Source organism: Ambystoma mexicanum, chromosome 12, assembly GCF_040938575.1.
Source record: "Ambystoma mexicanum isolate Mex_15411 chromosome 12, UKY_AmexF1_1, whole genome shotgun sequence".
Lineage (NCBI taxonomy): Eukaryota > Metazoa > Chordata > Amphibia > Caudata > Ambystomatidae > Ambystoma > Ambystoma mexicanum.
Window position 1 is genome coordinate 193,974,678 of NC_090936.1, and position 17,902 is coordinate 193,992,579.

Here is a 17,902-nt window from a genome sequence, read left to right on the forward strand (position 1 = left end):
ACGTGTTCTCTTCATTGTAAAGAAGCACCTCACTTTTGACATCTCATCTGAGCCCATTTTGCACTGATTTGTTAATGAGAGGTTACCAATTATTAGGAAGGGTTGTTAATTGATTAGTTCAGGTCAGTATTCATGTACATAGTGCAAACCAGACAGATGATCTGATTACCCTGAAATAGACCATTTTAAAACGTGTGCTCACTGCAGGAATGTGTGCCTTTCATTTGTAATGTGGACCAGACATTCATGATGTCTGTATTTTCCACATGAACCCCTTGCCACTATGTACTGCTTTCTCTGTGTTCCTACAGGAGGTCCGCTTGTTCTGTCCCGTAGGGACAGGCTCACCTCCCTAGTCCCAAATGGGTATGCTCCAAATAAGGAAAGGGGAGGAACTCTATGTAATTGTCACACTTACCTGATGAGTGACTGATTTGTTATTGTGAAGGCGGATTCCAGCAAGCCTGCACTTAACAGGAACACATGCATCGAGTGCCTTAATAATCAAGTGATTATGCATAAAATCTCACTAGGTTATTATAGACCAGCAACATCAGGCAACAATACTGCTCGAATAGGAGCGAATTTCAACCCACTGAAACACACCAAGTTATTTTAGGTTTAACAGATACTGGTTTACTAAAGTCTGGACTAGAGTCAGCGGAGAAAAATGAACGAAATCATAGGGGCCAAGCAGTATACAAAAGGAAGTTGTGGAATTCATTACAGCAGCATCCATATAATAGAAGCATGGCATGTTATGAACAGCTTTATTTGTCGGATTTGCAATCCATAGTTTTAAGCCAGATACACATCAATGTTAACGGGTCATCAAGATGATGGTTAGTGTACTTTTGGGAATGTTAGAGACAAGGGGGTTAACCAGCGAAATGCCATGCAATAATACACACATAAAACGAACACGGTCTCATTTACGATAAATGTAGTGACGGAATCAGTTTCCAACAAGCATCCTTCAGTAAGTTTCCACATGTTAAATCTTTTGTTCCAGCAAGCAAACTCAACCCCCCTCACAATAAAACCACCGCAAGGGTACCACACTCCACACCAGTATGAAAATGTATGCTATATTAGTGGGATTCATACCGCACACTGCTCCCATTTGCATAGTCTCTCATCATTCTGGTGGATCTGACAATAAGAGGTGTTGGTTTGTTGGTGGGAGGAAAGGGAAGAGTGCACAGGTATTTTTGCTATGGTGTTGGTAGTTTCTGTTCTTAAAAAATGGTCACTGTACGTGGGGTTGCTTCTAGGTGGTCTGGGTTGGTGGGTGTGCAAGATGTTTTGGCCCACATGGGAGGCTTTGTGTGCTTGTGGCATAAGGATGTATTGACCGTGTTGAGATTGTACGAGTTTTTGGAGGAGGTGTGGGATTGTGCTGTTTGGTGTGAGTGTCACCAAAAGGGGAAGTTAGATGTCTGGAACTGGACAGCTTCAAGCTGCAAAAGAAAAGGGCACAGCTAAGTGGAAATAATTGACACCAATTAAGTTTTTGGAGTTGTGGTAATTCACTAAACCTAAGAAGAGGCATCTGAATGCCTTTAAAAAGTAGAAGAAATATGGGTACTGTGGTGGATGGCAACAAGAAAGGACCTGGAAGCAAGAAACTCTGGTCAAGATGAGCTACAGAAGTATCTGATGGAATGACATTTTAGGAGATGCCAAAGAAAGAGTCAAACAGAGCAGGCGTTCAATTCCAATTCGTATGGAAGTACTGTGAATTGTGTTACTATATTATACTCACCTGTTTTAATACCTCTATTGTGTTACTATATTATACTCCCTTGTTCTTGAATTACCTCAATTGTGTTACCCATGTTTTTGAATTGCCTCTATTGTGTTACTATATTATACTGCCCTGTATTTGAATTACCTCTATTGTGTCATGCAATTTGTATAACAGACATAATTCAAAGCCCTCTCGCCCCAAGCTACTACAATTCATAAAAACTCAAGACCCACCTGTATAAGGGTGTCAACTCCCCCCTCAACTGAGTATGGATAACATGATAGGTGGTTTAAATGTTTCCATTATTGCAGAAATCAGGATTATAGTGCACATGGTGCTGCGCATATTTGGGTTACAATAACCCAGGAAGTGAAGGGTGCTTTAAATATCACACACATATCATGAGTATATAAAAATAAATTATAAATAAGGGATACAAAGTGGGAAATGCTTAACTAAATAATTAATGGCTCCCTGAAGGATTAATACAGTAGGCAGTCAGATATATTTCAAAATGGATGATTCCAGAACAAAATGGTGGCTAGTGTTAAAGCCAGGTCTGGAAAACCCTGATACATGCAGATAAGCAATGGAGACCGATGCAGGGGATGGTCTTTGGCAGCATCTTGCATTGAGATAATTGAGTCTGGAGGTTAAACTTGCAACTTGGCAGAAAAAGCAGACAAGATTCATAATGAGAAGGGCATGATGAGCTTTGTCTAGACCAATTTTGCAAGAACAGCTGCAGTATTTGGCATCATATAGTAGAGGTTATTTATTTCTCCACAGTATGAGACACTAACTAACTTGGCAAAGCCTCGAGAAGCAGATAAAGGATTGACAGCGATGTGGTAAAGCTGTTTTTAGCAGGAGTTGAAGAATTTCAAATGTGTCTAGCTGGGTCTAAAATAAGCGTACCTGTTTGTGCGTCAGAAGAAATTGTTAATGCAAATTGAGATGAACTGAAATTAAATTTTATTTATATCACGCTCATACACAAGTGTTTCAGAGTGCGACCAGGCAAAAAGGGAGGGGAACAAGGGAGAAAAAAACAGAAAAACAGCGATCTTACTAGGCCCAGTGACATTTAAGAAAGCGCCAGTGCATGGAGAAGGAACATGGGGGAAAAGTGCATGGAAAGATGGGAGTGGAAAGTACAAGGCAGAGGAGAGAAAAAATAAATAACTATTTAAATAATAAATAGAATAAATAATAAATAAGGGCGATAAACCATGATAGTGCAGCCAGCAAGTGGCAGCTGAACGTTAATCAGCAAGGTATATCTGATAAGTGCAGAAGAAAAGTGGGAGAGGGACTGTATGGGTACAGATACAGAACCCTAGTGCAGATGGTGGCCTGGAGGCAGTGCAGGAGGGTGGCAGTGTGAGCAGGTACCTGGACCCGAAAGAACAGAGGCTGGCCAGGTGCACAATGCCAAGAGAAGAAACATATCAACAGGGGGCAAGGGGGCAAAGGCAGAAGCAAAGAGGAAGGTCTTGAGAAGTTTCCAGAACCGAAGATGTTTTTTCTCAAGTTACAAGGCGGCGGAAGGCTGTTCCAAAGGGAGGCACCAGCCGAAGACAGAGATCTATCCACAGCTCATTTTTTTGCAAAACTACTAACCCTGAGGTAGTTAGAAGTAGAGGAGCGATGGGCTCAAGAGGGGAGGTATTTACGGAGAGATAGTTGAAGGTATTTTGGACCCAGGCCCCAGAAAGCATTGTAGACAATGCAGAGGGTTTTAAATGTAATCCTTGCATTATGACTAATGTGGGCTTGGTGTACAAAAAACTATAAAAGCTGGAAAGAGGCATAATGTCTTTGAGCGTGTGTCTAAAGCGTGTCTTGAACCTACATCCAATAAAGACTGCTGAGATACTCTTCCAGGCATCTGCTTTTTCTTTTGCCTATGTATCTGAGAAGTGTCCATAAAATGCCAGAAGCTAGATGGGAAGAAGACCCTCTGTTCACACCTCTTCTGTCAAACTGGATATTAAATTATGCCTCCTACTGTAAACGATTGTATGTATATTGGCCTACACCAAGTTGCTTAAAACTATACGCGAATAATTCTCTACCGCAAGGTCTTGACCTTAGAAATTGATGCAGGCCGCCATCTTGAATCAAACTGCTATTTTAGGTTCTCATGTTGTGTAAAAGTCACCCTGTACATCAAAATGGTGGACGATGCCATTCCGAACAGAATCTGGTCAACATGACCTCTGTACAGCTAATGTATAACTTACCTGCAAGCCACTTGTTAGGGTCGTGAACTGAGACCTTGTCCTTCTGTTGACCTGCATGTAAATGGATTACCTGTATCAACGGAACTGATCTATGCGCATACTGATGTATGTATTAGAAGATTGACCTGGCAGAGACCCTAGACCAGTAATACATTCATGGTATGGTTAACCCGCGAAGGGGTTGGACAACAGGCTGGAGAAATGTATAAAAGCCTGAATGTCCCAATGTACAGTCTCTCACTGAATACATCGAACCCCGTTGAAGTTCGTTGTGTTGTACTGAGGGGCGATAGCTATCCGATCTGTCATTTGGCTTTGTCATTGCTTGACCTTAAAATAAAGTACTTTGTATGTTCCTTTGTAACCAGTGTTTGGTGTGTTTCCTTTGGGTTTCCCGGCCTCATATTATTTTTCTCTTTTCACAGTTGGCGTCCGAATAGGGACCCTCAAGATTGATGCCGGACCATTGAAGGTTGACACATGCTATCGGACCGGGATCGGACGGTGTGATACTACAGGCCCGACTGAACGAGACACGACACCTCTACAGCGCTGCACGATCTGATCCTTGGACGATAGTCATGCGGTATGAGACGGCATCTTGACGAGGATCCACTTTTGAGGCGAGCAGATTTGCCGAAATCACCAAACACAAGGTAAAATTCGTTAGGTAAGTTCTTTAATAAACCGTACGGTCCTCCTTAGGTTTGGTCAGGTGAGTCGTGACCCGGCTCTTAATTTAACCCTGACAATTTGAATTTGGCGCATTGTATCTGCAGACACAATTATTGACCAGGTAACACCAAGTTTTTGAGAAATGCCTGGGAAATTGTCTAGCTGCTTTAGGGCATTATGCCGCAGCAATCGACAATCTTTGGAATTTAGCCGCCCGGCACCACAGGAGGGGTCGCCGGCGTTTACTATGTATTATAAATATGGCATTGGAAGTGTAGTATTTAATGATATTTGGCACAGACAAACCAGACATGCCTCCGAACTTCAGTGGCCAATCAATGGTAGTTTTGAGATCCCTCGTATTGAATACTTAGAGTTGGTCTTATTAAAGAAAAAGGCCAGACCCGCAGCATTTGATGCTCTGCAGAATTGGAAAAAAGAAGCGTTGCAGCAGCTTAAGACTAGGGAAAAACATGCGCGCCGTCATAAAACAAACGCTGAAAAGGCGTTGTTATATGATCAGGACAAACAGTCTGACTCAGTTAGGAATATGGATAGGGCTTTCTCACTCGGCATTCAGAAAATCTATCCTTCTAAAGACCTTCATGTTTCTGACGAGTTTCTTGACAAATTGTTAAATGAGCGAAGGCCTGGTGCCTCTGCACCACCTCCGTATGATCCTCTTCCTGTTGCTTTGCCTCTTCCTGCTGTTATTCCTGCTCTCCCTGCTCAACCTGTTGTTCCTATTCTTCCGGCTGTTGTTCCTCGCCTGCTCTACTACCTCTTCCCATTGCACCAGTAATAACACCTCCATTGAATCTACCTGCACCTCCACTCCCGAGTGGTTCTGTACCGACTATAGTTGATCGGGGTGCGGGGTCGAAGGTTGTTACTCGTAATACTGTCCCTACAGATAAAAAGCGGGATTTGTTTGCATGGGCTAAACACTGTATGGAGAGAGGTAAAGTTTTTGCCACACTGTCTAATATGGGTAATATTCCTGAGAAAAATGTTTTTATTGAAGGTTTGGGGATTCATTTATGCGTAATGTGGGGTAAATTAAATAATGTGGTTCTCCCACAAGGGCTGAGGGATCTGAATACTTTAGCACTATCAAGAGATACTGTGGAGAAAGTACATGAACATGTCGAGAGGTTGTTTGAGTATAGGAGAGATTTGGAGAAGTTACGGAATGAGGATGACGAAGAAGAGAGTATGTATGTACAGAAACTATTTCTTCCGTGTCGTAAATGGGCATCTGAGGAAGCACAAATATGTACAAGAGATGCGATTAGATGGATTTCGGATTTATCGATAACTCTGGTTGAGGTATATGACACATACAGTCAATATACGCTAGAAATGCAGAGGAAGGTGATTCAGGTAATGGTAGAGTACCTGCAGAATGAATGTGTGAGGAAGAGGTTAGTTGTCCCACAGAGTTACTGGGTATTTATAAGAGAGCTTTTTCACTTGACACTTCTTCGACTGCTTTAGCGCTCGACTTAGCTCTGTTGCTTAGTAAGCGTTCAGAGTTGCCTATATCTCAATTGCTTATGAGAGAGGTACTTCCGACATTTGTCCCAAAAGTTGAGATTGCCGCTAATGCTGCAGCAGGTATAGCTGCTGTGGACATTCCTGCACATTATGTATCACAGTTTGTTCACGTCCCGTTTTCACGACAGGAAGTGAACACTATTAGGCAATCTATTCCCGACATTAGGAAAAATCCGACAGGATTCTATAAAGAGATAGAGTCCGTCTTGCAGTCCTCAGTGTTCACCCTAGGCGATATTGATTTGTTATTCCCTGTACTCCTGCCCGTAGATTTGTGGAAGCAGGTTAGAACAATAGCTGATGCACCTGGGTTGGGAGATAAGTCGGCTAACATAACTAGGCTTGACAGGGAAAGGCCAGCTGGTGAGAGACCGCCTCAGGTGATACTCACTTTGCCTAACAGAATCATTGCGAAATTAAAAACTATAATTCCCGAAAAAAGAATTATTTGGGACAAGCTTACGTCCTGTGTCCAAGGAAAATCTGAGGGTGCCACCAAGTTCTTTAATCGGTTCGAACAAGTATTCTCGGACTTCAGTGGACAGGATTTAGGCACAGAATCTGGGAAAAGGTTATTTGTGGACACATTTCTGCATGGATTGCTGCCTGACATCCAGTCACAGATGATGTCTTCCGAGAGCGCTTGGCAGGCGAAATTCCAATCAGAAGTACTGCACATGGCTCAGTACTACGAGAACCGTGTCAATAATGAAAAAGATAGAGTAGAAAAGAGAAATGGAGACTTAAAGACTAAAGTATTGTTACAACAAACTGTTAGAGGCCCCAGAGGGGGTAGTTCGCAGATTAGAGGTCAGTATGTTCCACAAGGGAATGTGCCCTTGGATCCTGTGAACATTAACCAGTGTGCCTATTGTCGCCAGGAGGGTCATTGGCGTGCACAATGCCCCGTCCTTCGACAGAGGTCGATTAACACATTTGGGAGTATGGGTAGACGACCCAGAGGTCGCCCCAGGGTGGGGGGCCCTGGTAGAGGTCAGTTTTCGCAGGATCCTCAGCAACCTTTTTCACAGGACAATCAGACTTCGAGTGTGGATACTAGAAACATATTCGATCACCCTTCTGCTGCTTACCTCTCTGAGGAGCTTCCTTCTGATGATATTCTGTTTCCTTAGGATTGCCCGGAGCAGGGTTTGGAACCTACACCTATTCCCGTTAGTCAGAAAGGTCCCTACGTTGAAATGGTAGTGGGAAATAGGAAACATCAGTTCTTGATAGACACTGGTGCACAGAAGTGCTCCATTGATCATTCTCGGGTTTCAAACATTCCACTGTCAGGGCAAACCAATGTCTCCGTAGGGTTTTCTGGCACACCAGTCATTTGTCCGGTTTCTTCGCCGGTACCTATTTCTTTGGGTCCCTTTACAGAGCATTGTCCATTTCTTTTGACTTCGAATTGTGGAGAGAATTTGTTGGGGTTGAATCTGTTGAAGGAATTAAATGCGGTAATTCATTGTTCATCTGATGGAGTGCGTTCGATGATTTCACCACAGCAGTTTTCTGTTTCACAATTTTTGACTAGACCTTTGCCACCAGAATTCAGTAATGTTCCGGAGTGTTTGTGGGCGGCTGACGACAATGATGTCGGCGTTCTACAGATTGAGCCTGTTAGAATAGTCTTAAAACATGGTATTAAGCTGCCACGTATTCCGCAGTATATGATCTCGAAGGTGAGAGAGCTTTGAAGAGCATTGTTTCCGATTTTGTGCATCGTGGAGTGATTGAGGAGCTTACAGGAAGTTTGTGCAATAGTCCAATCCTACCCGCGTACAAAAAAGGCGATAATGCTATTCCGTTTCGTTTTATAATTGATTTGCGTGCCATCAATAGAGTTGTCGCTCCACAATTTCCAATTGTGCCTGATGTGACGACGATATTAAGTATGATTGCAGCTACGGCTACTTACTTTAGTGTTGTGGACATGAAGAATGCTTTCTTCAGAATTCCTATACACAAGGACAGTAGATATTTGTTCGCGTTCACCTTAGGGGGACACTCGTTCACATTTACTCGTGCTCCTCAAGGTTTCACCGAGAGTCCTAGCATTTACAGTAGGGCCTTGAAAGAACAGCTTGATACTCTTGAATTACCCCCTACTTGTACGCTGCTTCAGTACGTTGATGACTTGCCTTTAGCAGCAGATTCTGAGAGCTCTTGTAAAGAGGGCACTGTATTGTTGCTCATCCATCTGGCTAAGCATGGTCACAAAGCTTCGCTTAAAAAGTTTCAATATTGTTGCCAGGAGGTCGCCTATTTAGAAGAAGATTGACACCTGAAAGAATAAAACATTTCTGGCATGTCTGTGCCAAGTACACAGAAGGAAGTCAGTGCCTTAATAGGTATGGCTTCTTACTGTAGGTTATGGATCCCAAACTTTTCACTAGTGATAAAACCGATGTTGGCTTTGACAAAGAAGGGCATTTCGTCGCCTTTGCCATGGAAATCGGAACATCAACAATCATTTGAGCTTCTCAAGACTGCATTATGCTCTGCACCGGCTTTGGGTACACCAAATTACAACAAGGCCTTTGTGTTGTTTGTGCATGAATGTGATGGGTGTGCTTTGGCTGTATTAACGCAGGAACATGGAGGGAAGAATAGGCCGTGCGGTTACTACTCATCCGCCCTTGATCCTGTCGCATGTGCTTTGCCAAGATGTTTGCGAGCTGTCGCTGCTGCTGCCGCGTCTGTAAAACAGAGTGAGGGAATTGTCCTAGGCCATGATTTAACCCTGATGGTGCCTCACTCTGTAGATGTTCTATTGAACAAAACCCAAACGCAACACCTCACTTCCACACGATTGACGAGATATGAATTAATTTTGTTTGCTCCCCACATACAAATTAGGAGGTGTTGTGTTCTTAATCCGGCTGAACTCCTACCTTTCCCGCAAAATACTGTTTGCGGTGATGATGAGTCACATGGCTGCCTGTATACTACTGAACAAGAAACGAAGGGCAGAATTGATCTTAAGGACACTCCTTTGGATAATGCGCAAGGGGAGCTATTTTGTGATGGCTCCTGTTTCAAACTTCCGGATTTGTACATCCACAGCTGCTTATGCAGTCACTACATTGAGCACGGTTGTAGAGACCAAGCAAATTACACATAACTGCGCAGGCCGCAGAGATTATAGCGTTAACCCGAGCTTTTGAGCTTTCCGAAGGGCTAACAGTGAATATATATACTGATAGTCAGTATGCTTTTGGGGTGGCTCACAACTTTGGGAGACTTTGGTCAGAGAGAGGGTTTCTAACTTCACATGGGACCAAGATTCAGCATGGCCCCCTGATAGTACAATTGCTCTCAGCGCTCGCGCTCCCTAGTCAGTTAGAGATCATGAAATGCGCAGCGCATCGCAAGATCACAGACGATGTAGGAAAAGGGAATGCTTTTGCTGATCAGATAGCCAGACAAACTGCCACAGATCTTCGCACAGAAATGTATGCTCTAAGAGAAACTAGGGATGTCTATGTAATGGACGAGGATATTGGGTCTGTGCGGGATATCCAAGCTGATGCACAATGGAAGAATCTAAGAAATGGGCTGAAGGCTTGGGGAAATTAGATGATGATGGGTGTTGGGTGGACACAGTTGAAGGGAAATGGTTACTTCCTAATGCCTATATAGTCATGATGGTTACTATGGCACACGGTCCCACATATGTGTGTGCTCAACAGATTATGAAAATGTTAGAGAAAGTCTGGGTAAATTATAAGATTTCGAAAATTGCTCAGCATTATGTCCAAAATTGCATGATTTGCCTACAGCACAATGTGGGGAAGGGGACGGTAACTCCAAGGGGTAGCTTTGGGCCTCCTTCTGTCCCGTTTGAAGTGATTCATTTTGATTTTATTGAGATGGAGCTGTGCAATAGTTTAAAATATGTCCTTGTGATCATTTGTGCCTTTAGTAAATGGGTTGAGGCTTTCCCTGTCAAAGATGCTACAGCCATGACCACCGTGAAAATTATGATAAAGGAGTACTTCCCGCGGTTTGGGTTGCCAAGAGTCATTTGGTCGGACAATGGTCCACATTTTGTTGCTGCTGTAATTTTACAGATATGTTCGGCACTACATATTGATAAGCGATTTCATTCGGCTAGACATCCTCAAAGTGCCGGGTTGGTAGAGAGAGATAACAGTATCCTAAAGAACAAACTCGCTAAGACGTGTGCCGGTACCAAACTAAAATGGCCGGACGCCTTACCGATCGTGTTACTAGCCATGCGCACTACCCCTCAAACTAAGACTGGGCTCTCTCCATTTGAGGTGGTGGAGAGGCCTGCCAATATTTGGGGTCTTCCAAAACCTAAAGCACTGAGAAATGTTGAGAATGTATTGCTTTCAGACTACTGTAACCAGTTGACTAAAAACCTGTATTTCATTTATCATCAGGTATGATCAGCCTTACCTGTATGTTACGAGGGCCCAGGACACAACATCCGGCGTGGAAGCTGGGTCCTGGTGAGAGCATACAAGCGGTCCTCTTGCCTCGCGCCTCGCTGGCGGGGACCATTGGTCACCCAAACGGCAGTGCGGGTGGCTGGAAAAAAGAACTGGATACATGCGACGCAATGTGTGTGGGGCACCTGCAACGCAAAAGATGCAGGGCTGTCTGTCATGCCTACGTTGACCAGAGCTCTTCTGCAGCAAAAGATCTTACATTATTTTTTACCATACCGTTTCCAGTAAGTCTCGGGAGGATAGCTCAGGGGCAATGCACTCGTCTTGGAAGCAAAATGACAGGAGCAATGCAGGTTCGATCCCTGGGTCCACACTCAGAAACCTCTGGGTATTAAGCACTTTAAAAGTCATCATTTATAGTTAGTGTATCTAGTGGCATGATTCTGAACTTTTAAATGTGGGACAGTATTTACACTTAGACTCAAAGACATCCTTATTGATCGGCTTTTAAAACGAGCCAGCTACATTTCTCGTGGATGATCACTGCATGTATTTCATCAAGGGGTGTATCTAAGAGGTCTTGCATGAATACAATATGCCGTACAAAGGAAAAGCACATTAGTGAATTTAGCACAAGGATAGAAGCGGCAGCACATTGATAAGCACACAATGCACAATAGCGAACAGGTGTGAGACGCTGGTAGCCAACCAGTGCAACTACGTTTTTGGTCAAACAATTCAAATGCTCGTATGACGGAACACCACGACAGTCGCGGCCATGCATGTTCTATGCGTCATGCTTTTATGAAGCGGAATGAGAAATCTAACCAATCACATCACAGAGTAAGTATCCTCTTCGTCTTCCTTATAAAGAACGTAGAGAAAACAGGTAGTCAGACCTCCACCAATCACCTATTGCAAAATGATCAAAGAGAAAAACAGAATCGATTTAATATGTTGATTGATTTTTAAACAATCTCTACATTTGTCTTCCATAGCATGCAGCTGTAAGCGGTGTACACAATGAGGAAGGGCACGCATGGGAACATTTAAGAAGGAGGGACAGGATATCATACCACTTTGTATGGGTGCAACAGCAATGTTCAAAATCGCACTAAGCGAACAGTGTACAGTAAACGTGTGCTCTAAAGGTGCATACAACAACCTAGCGGATATTAAGGATCATGGCCCAACATAACTGATGACCAGTCCTTGTGCTATCCATGTAAGCATGACATTGCCACAGTATTTGTTCATTATCGCTGCTAGTGGACTGAAGTTTGACATCCATATTTCCGGGGGAGAATATTTTGATAATGTCAAGCCGCCCACCGCACTTGTTGTAACAAGGATATTGTGATGAATCGAAGAAATGTGTCCCTTCTTCCCAAGGGGGAGCCCACTCTGTGAGGGTAGGGAGGTGAGCCTGCTATGCAATACCCTCCCTAGGGGTTGAGGCAAGTGGGATATCACCAGGAGAGACACTCCCTTATGGGACAAAGGCTAGCATTCCTGTGAGAAACTCCCTTAAGCTGTGCACACCATGCCGTACATGTGATGCTCTAAAATACCACAGACTTTTAAACAAGACTCAGCTGAAGAAAAAAAGTATACATGTCATTATCACCCAGAACGAGAACATGTTCCTTTAATTGGTAGTATCCAATCCAACGGGACGTTTACGTTGAATAGAGAGTACTCGATGAGCAACAGACAGAAAAAGAAATGCATACGCAGGCAAGGGGTGGCCACACACTGCTTAACACCTGGAGGATGTGGAGGAGGCATAAACCGTGAAACCCGTGAGTTTCAAGCTCGCACAGTTCTAGACAGGGAAATGCCAGAGTTATGGCGAATTCCCACTGTGAGAAGCTGAACTGGCAGGAGTCCTGAGGGCGCTGATGGCGTGACAACAAAGGATCCACGGTGGGCAGCTGGCCCACATCTATCGCCAATACCACAGCAAGTACAAAGCAACAAGGTGTCCGGTCACTCAGCAGAAGACCAGGACACTGCAAGGAGAAGAGAAAGGAAGGAAATGCTGGAAAAAGCAAGTCAACTGCAATACAGAGCAGGAGGGAAGCTCCCAGAGAAACCAGAATACCAAAGACGTTCTCCTTCGCAGTCGGAGGTAACAGGGAGAACAGGAATACCAGGAGGCCCAGAGGGAATCATTATACCAAACAAGAAACCTATCCAGTACAAATCATGAGGAAAGGTTGAACATGAAACTGATGAACTTAAAGTGTTGGGACATTAGAGAAAGCAGAGTGAAAGAAAAGAACAGTGCATAACAATACCCTGGGAAAAGGGGAAAGCACCCAGGTATTTTATACAAGAGAATAACATAAGAGAAAGAGAATATTATGAGCCAGAGGTCAGAGGAACTGTTTCTGTGAACATTATACAAAATAAAATAGACCAGAGCAAGGTGAACCATAACTGTCCAGGAAAGAAGGCCTAGCAGAAAACATTTTTTCTCAAGAATACTTTGAATCTAGTAACCAGGAATACAGATCTTATAAATGACCCACTTAGAATATATACAAGGAGGATAGAAAAGGTATTAGCCCACTTGAGGAGTAACAGAGACTGATACAAGATATTACGAAATACTATTTGAAGATTACATATATTAATCAGGAATCCTAAAACTGGTACCAGAAGTACCCTCCGGAGAAGGGAGCCATACTCCGGACCTAAGTTAGTTATCATAGTTATAGGGTTAGTTTGGACAATTGACTTATTCCTTTGGACATTCACAAATGACTGACAAGCACCTACGTAAGTAACATAGGTAGGGACCACCCATAGTGATAGGGCAAGTTGAGTCTTATTATTTTTCCTTTAATAAAACCATGTGAAACATGTTCTCAAAGTGTCTGTGTTCTTCTGACTCACCACAAAATCGATACAAGAAAAGATACTGCTTTGGAGAAAGGTAGGATTACCAGGGCGGTGGGGAGTCCAATTGAGAAACCTTTACAGCTGCTAACTAGACTCACCAGCAATGCTCCACACCTCTGCCTTACCACTAGACTTCCTGCTCCCACTCACGCATGACAACATGCATCATAGCTTTAAGTGGGTTGAGACACCCCTCTACCAAACAGGCTTTCAAATAGAACTTCACAAAAACATCCCTTCTAGCTCCTTGGTTGAGCGCTTTATAAGGCATGAATCTTTGAAGAGTGTCACTCCCCAACTCCATCATCGAAATAATTGACACAAAGCTCCAATAGGGCATTGAAACACAGAAGCGGCTTGAAGGATTACCGCCTTTCTGATGCTGAAACTACTGTTTTCCTGTGGTCCCATAGAAAAAGAGGTTTTTAGTTATTAATGTAAGTGATGGATCAGAGCCAAATAATTCAGAGCTGGTGAACAGGTCATGGTTGAGCATGATGTTTGTTGAGGCACAATCACTCTCCAAGTGACGAGAAAGAAAACAGAAGACAGTACCTCAGATGTACATTATATAAACAATATTATCAAGGACCTTAAAAGTCAGAGGAGTAATTTATCAACGTATGAGGGAGCAGGGTGAGTGCTTTATAACCGGTTCATAAACCGGTATGTTATGCTTTGGGACATCATTTGTGTTTATAGAGCCCACGTTTACCCAGTGGGACATTTTTGCAGTGATAAGATGGTTATCGTCACCAAGCTCAACCTCAAAAGGATGACGGGCTGAGTAGACAAGCCAGGATTTGAATCTGTGACCATGAGATAAAACACAGCTCTCTATGGTGAATCCATTAGTCTACTGTTCCACAAACCCGGTTGTTACTAATACTACAACAAAGAAAGGTAAAACAATTACATATTTTCTGTTGTGATTATCCAAAGTAACAATGATGTTAGAATGAACTGAAAGGGAAAGTTGTTGATGAGCCATCATTTTACATAATTCCTGGGTTCTGGTCATAGTGAGGTGCAGGGATGGCTCCAGGCTCCATGGAGTGGGGATGGGTCTTGGGTTATGGATGGGCTTTAGTGTGGGTTATAGCTTTAGGGCCATCGGGCCCCAGTTTGCCTTTCACTTGTGGATGGGCCCTAGTGGTGGTGGGCCTCAGAGCAGGGAGCTTCTTTGGGGAAAGTATGGATTTTGAGTTAGGGATGGGCATCAAAGCATGGCTGGGGAACTGGCCATAGCTGGCCCTTAGAGAATGGTAGCATTCAAGCCACAGAGTTGCCTTTGGTGGGATTTGGCTGGGGGCATCCTTGTGTTGAGTCAGCCCTTAGGGTGAGGATGAGTATTGGGCGGGATAGGCTTTGTGGAAGGGATGGACCTTGGGCATAGATAGGCCTTTGGTGAGATCCGGAGACAGGCCTAATAACATTTTACATTAAGATTAACTTTGACTGGGAATAGCAATGAAACCTTATCTTTCAGGTGTACTGTATGATGTCAGTGCTAGCCGATAATATGATCAACAAGCTCTGATGTCATTACTTGTTGCTTATAAGATTATTTTTGAACCGTAAATTATATGTTTAATATGTTTCTCTTGATAGTATAGGGATATTATAAACCGAAGCCACAGGCTGATTGCTTTAGCATATATTGAGATACATGTTTTATAGAATACTAAACCGAAAAGAGAATTTGTTCGTTCCTTGAAGTTAGGACAATTTTTCAATATTTAGAAGGTATGTCCTTTGTTTTTGAAAAGTGCATCTTTCTGTAAGTTATTTCACCTCAGTGCTTGAATCGCTCTGGGTAGGAATACAGGGGTGATAGCCAATTTCAGCTACTACAATGTTCTTTTAAAAGGGATAGATCTTGAGAACAAAGGTGCACAAGAGACCTAACCAGTCTCTAGGTCCCAAAATGGACCACTTGGGGAGTTATGGGCTAATAGTTCCTCATTGGTGGTTCGACTGCGGCGAACCAGGCTATTTGATGCTGTTTGTGGGTTTCAAGACTGTTTGGATGCAGCGGTTGCGTTGTCCTTTATTGGAAGTGGGGTTGAACAGGGTTGAACAGGAGCTTGTTGTAGTTCGAGAAGTGAAACTTGATGGCAAGGGATCGTGAGGGCCACCAGGGTCAGTTCGATGGTTATCTGGAAGAGGTTGAACACTGGATACTCTGGTCTACTGGATCAATTTGATGAAGTAATTGAGGACCTGCAGATGGCAAAGACCAGCAGGCTTGGTTCGAAGGTTGAGTAGACAGCGAAGATGCTGGAGACTGGATGCACATGTTCGGTTTGAGCAGTTCAATGTAGCATCTGATGGGCAGGGTTTGAGGATCCACCAGGGTCGCTTCTACTGAAAATTATGGTCAGCAGCGAAGATACTGGCGGGACGAGCAGTGATTCAAAGACAACAGTTTGAACAAAGAACATGTAGTTCGAGCCGAGGCAACTTGCTCAGCTAGTGTGATGTACCGCTGAACCGGTGCAAACACGCAATTCGAATTCAAAGACCTTAGGGAGTGTCAAAGGCAACCCCAGAGGATCCTGCTGGTTTGAGATGCAGTGAACCCGGTTCGACAACAGTTAATTGCAGTGAAATACAGGGGTCTTGGTTGTCTTGGTCCTCGGGATGCAGTGAGTCCCACTCTGAGGTCTCAGGGACAAGTTCATTCCTTATTCTTGGGCTTTCATAAAGGGAGGAAGGTGCACGCTGTTGGGAGGTCTTAACCACAATGGGTTTCTTGGCAGCAGTCTGACTGAAAGAGATGCAGGTCATGGTCCAGTAGCAGGTTCTCCTCAATGTCCTCTGGAGATGGGTAGGGAACAGAGCCCACCTCTGCTTTGGACACCCAGTCTTCACCTCACTAGTGGAGGGCTCTGGGAAGTCAACATTGCCAACAGAGGTCTAACACATTTCTTCTTGGGTGTTTGTTCCAAAGTGAATCTGAGAAATGGTGGGAGACCCCTTTGTTTAAAGGCAAAAGCCCTTAAATGATTGGACTAAAGCCAGCCTGCATTAGGGGTCCAATCCTCGTCCTTGGAACAAGTGTACTTGACCTTCTGACAACACTCCCAAAGTGCTTTGTGCTACAGGAAGTGGAGGGGACAGGAAGGAAAGAAAGAGGTGGAGAGAAATAGGATGGAGGAACCTTCCTCCAGATGTAAAGAGTTCCATCTGTCTACACTAACCCTCCCTCTCCTTCCCAATAGAATCAAATGCCTTCAGATATGAAGCACCCTGGTGTGAGGCCAACCATTTCCTGAATGGGTGTGCCCTTTGATTCTTATTCCAAGGACAGCTTCCTGTGGAGTGGCTGTCTCTCTGGGAGGGTGCTACCTGACCTCACAAAGGGAAAAAGAGGGACACTGCCATGGCTACAGCCCTGTTTGCAGTAGGAGGGACAGCATTGTCTGGGAAGAATACCTATAACCCTCTCAGCTGATCTGGGCTCACAGGGCTGACACATGTGTGATATCAAACTGTTGTGGCTGTACTCATCATTAGAATTGCCATCCACCATACCATAAGTCAGGTATGGCTTAAATTGAAATTTGTATCTGCCACCAGAATAGTAGACCCAGCATTATAGTGTTATGTTACATGTGTGAAGAAATGGGTAGCTGAGGTCTGGCATGTGGAGTGTTTTGGCCAGAGTCACAACACACAGGCTAATAAGTCCTGGAGGTGTGTTGGGACCCCGGACCGATTTGAACTACAACTTCCATGATGCTTGGTGCCTATAGCGTGTGCGGAATGTGCACAAGTTTGTGGGGGCCTTGATAAGCTCCTCCCTGGCCCATGCAGCTGGTGATTTTGGTGGATACTGGCACGGGCCAGAGGAGGCAAGAGCAACGATTGAGTGGAGGCAAAGGACTGCAGCAACTAGGCAGGAGACAGAGAGTCGGCTCCCTTCTTGCTTCTCATTCAGCCGCTCCATCTGCTGGTGCTGATGAGCGGTGACCGAGATAATGGCTGCAGTGACTACAACACCTGCTGCACTTCACCTAGGGTGGTGCCGGAAGGACATCCCAGGCATCAGTTAAGTGAACACTAATTTTTGGTGCACTGTGAGGAACAGATATGAGTGTAAATGTAAAACTTAAGGCATTAAATGCGAATGTTCACATGGAATGAAAACGCGTTAAGGAAAGGAACGCTGAACGATTAATTGCGCACGTCTTTGTGGCTGTGCTTACACTTTTTGTTGTTGCATGTACGCTGCATTTAGTTGCCATAAAAGATGCTTATAGTGTGAGTAGCACAGCTTCAGTCATGTCGGCCTGTGTGTTATGCAAGGTTCTCAGGCAAACTTTGTGGCTTCAATGTCA

The 17,902-nt window shown here is 44.0% G+C and overlaps 1 protein-coding gene across 6 annotated transcripts in view; it reads right to left on the reverse strand.

Moving 5' to 3' along the window:
* Nucleotides 1-17,902, reverse strand: part of LOC138513437 (tetraspanin-11-like) — a 1,127,904-nt gene that overhangs the window by 153,717 nt on the left and 956,285 nt on the right. For 5 of the 6 annotated variants that reach the window (XM_069628293.1, XM_069628290.1, XM_069628289.1 and 2 more), the window contains one exon: nucleotides 11,481-11,564. The exons of the other annotated variant lie outside the window; for it this stretch is intronic. In XM_069628293.1, coding sequence (XP_069484394.1) covers nucleotides 11,484-11,564 — 81 coding nt within the window. In that variant the 3' untranslated portion in view covers nucleotides 11,481-11,483. The remainder of the gene's footprint in view (nucleotides 1-11,480; nucleotides 11,565-17,902) is intronic. 6 annotated transcript variants of the gene reach the window in all.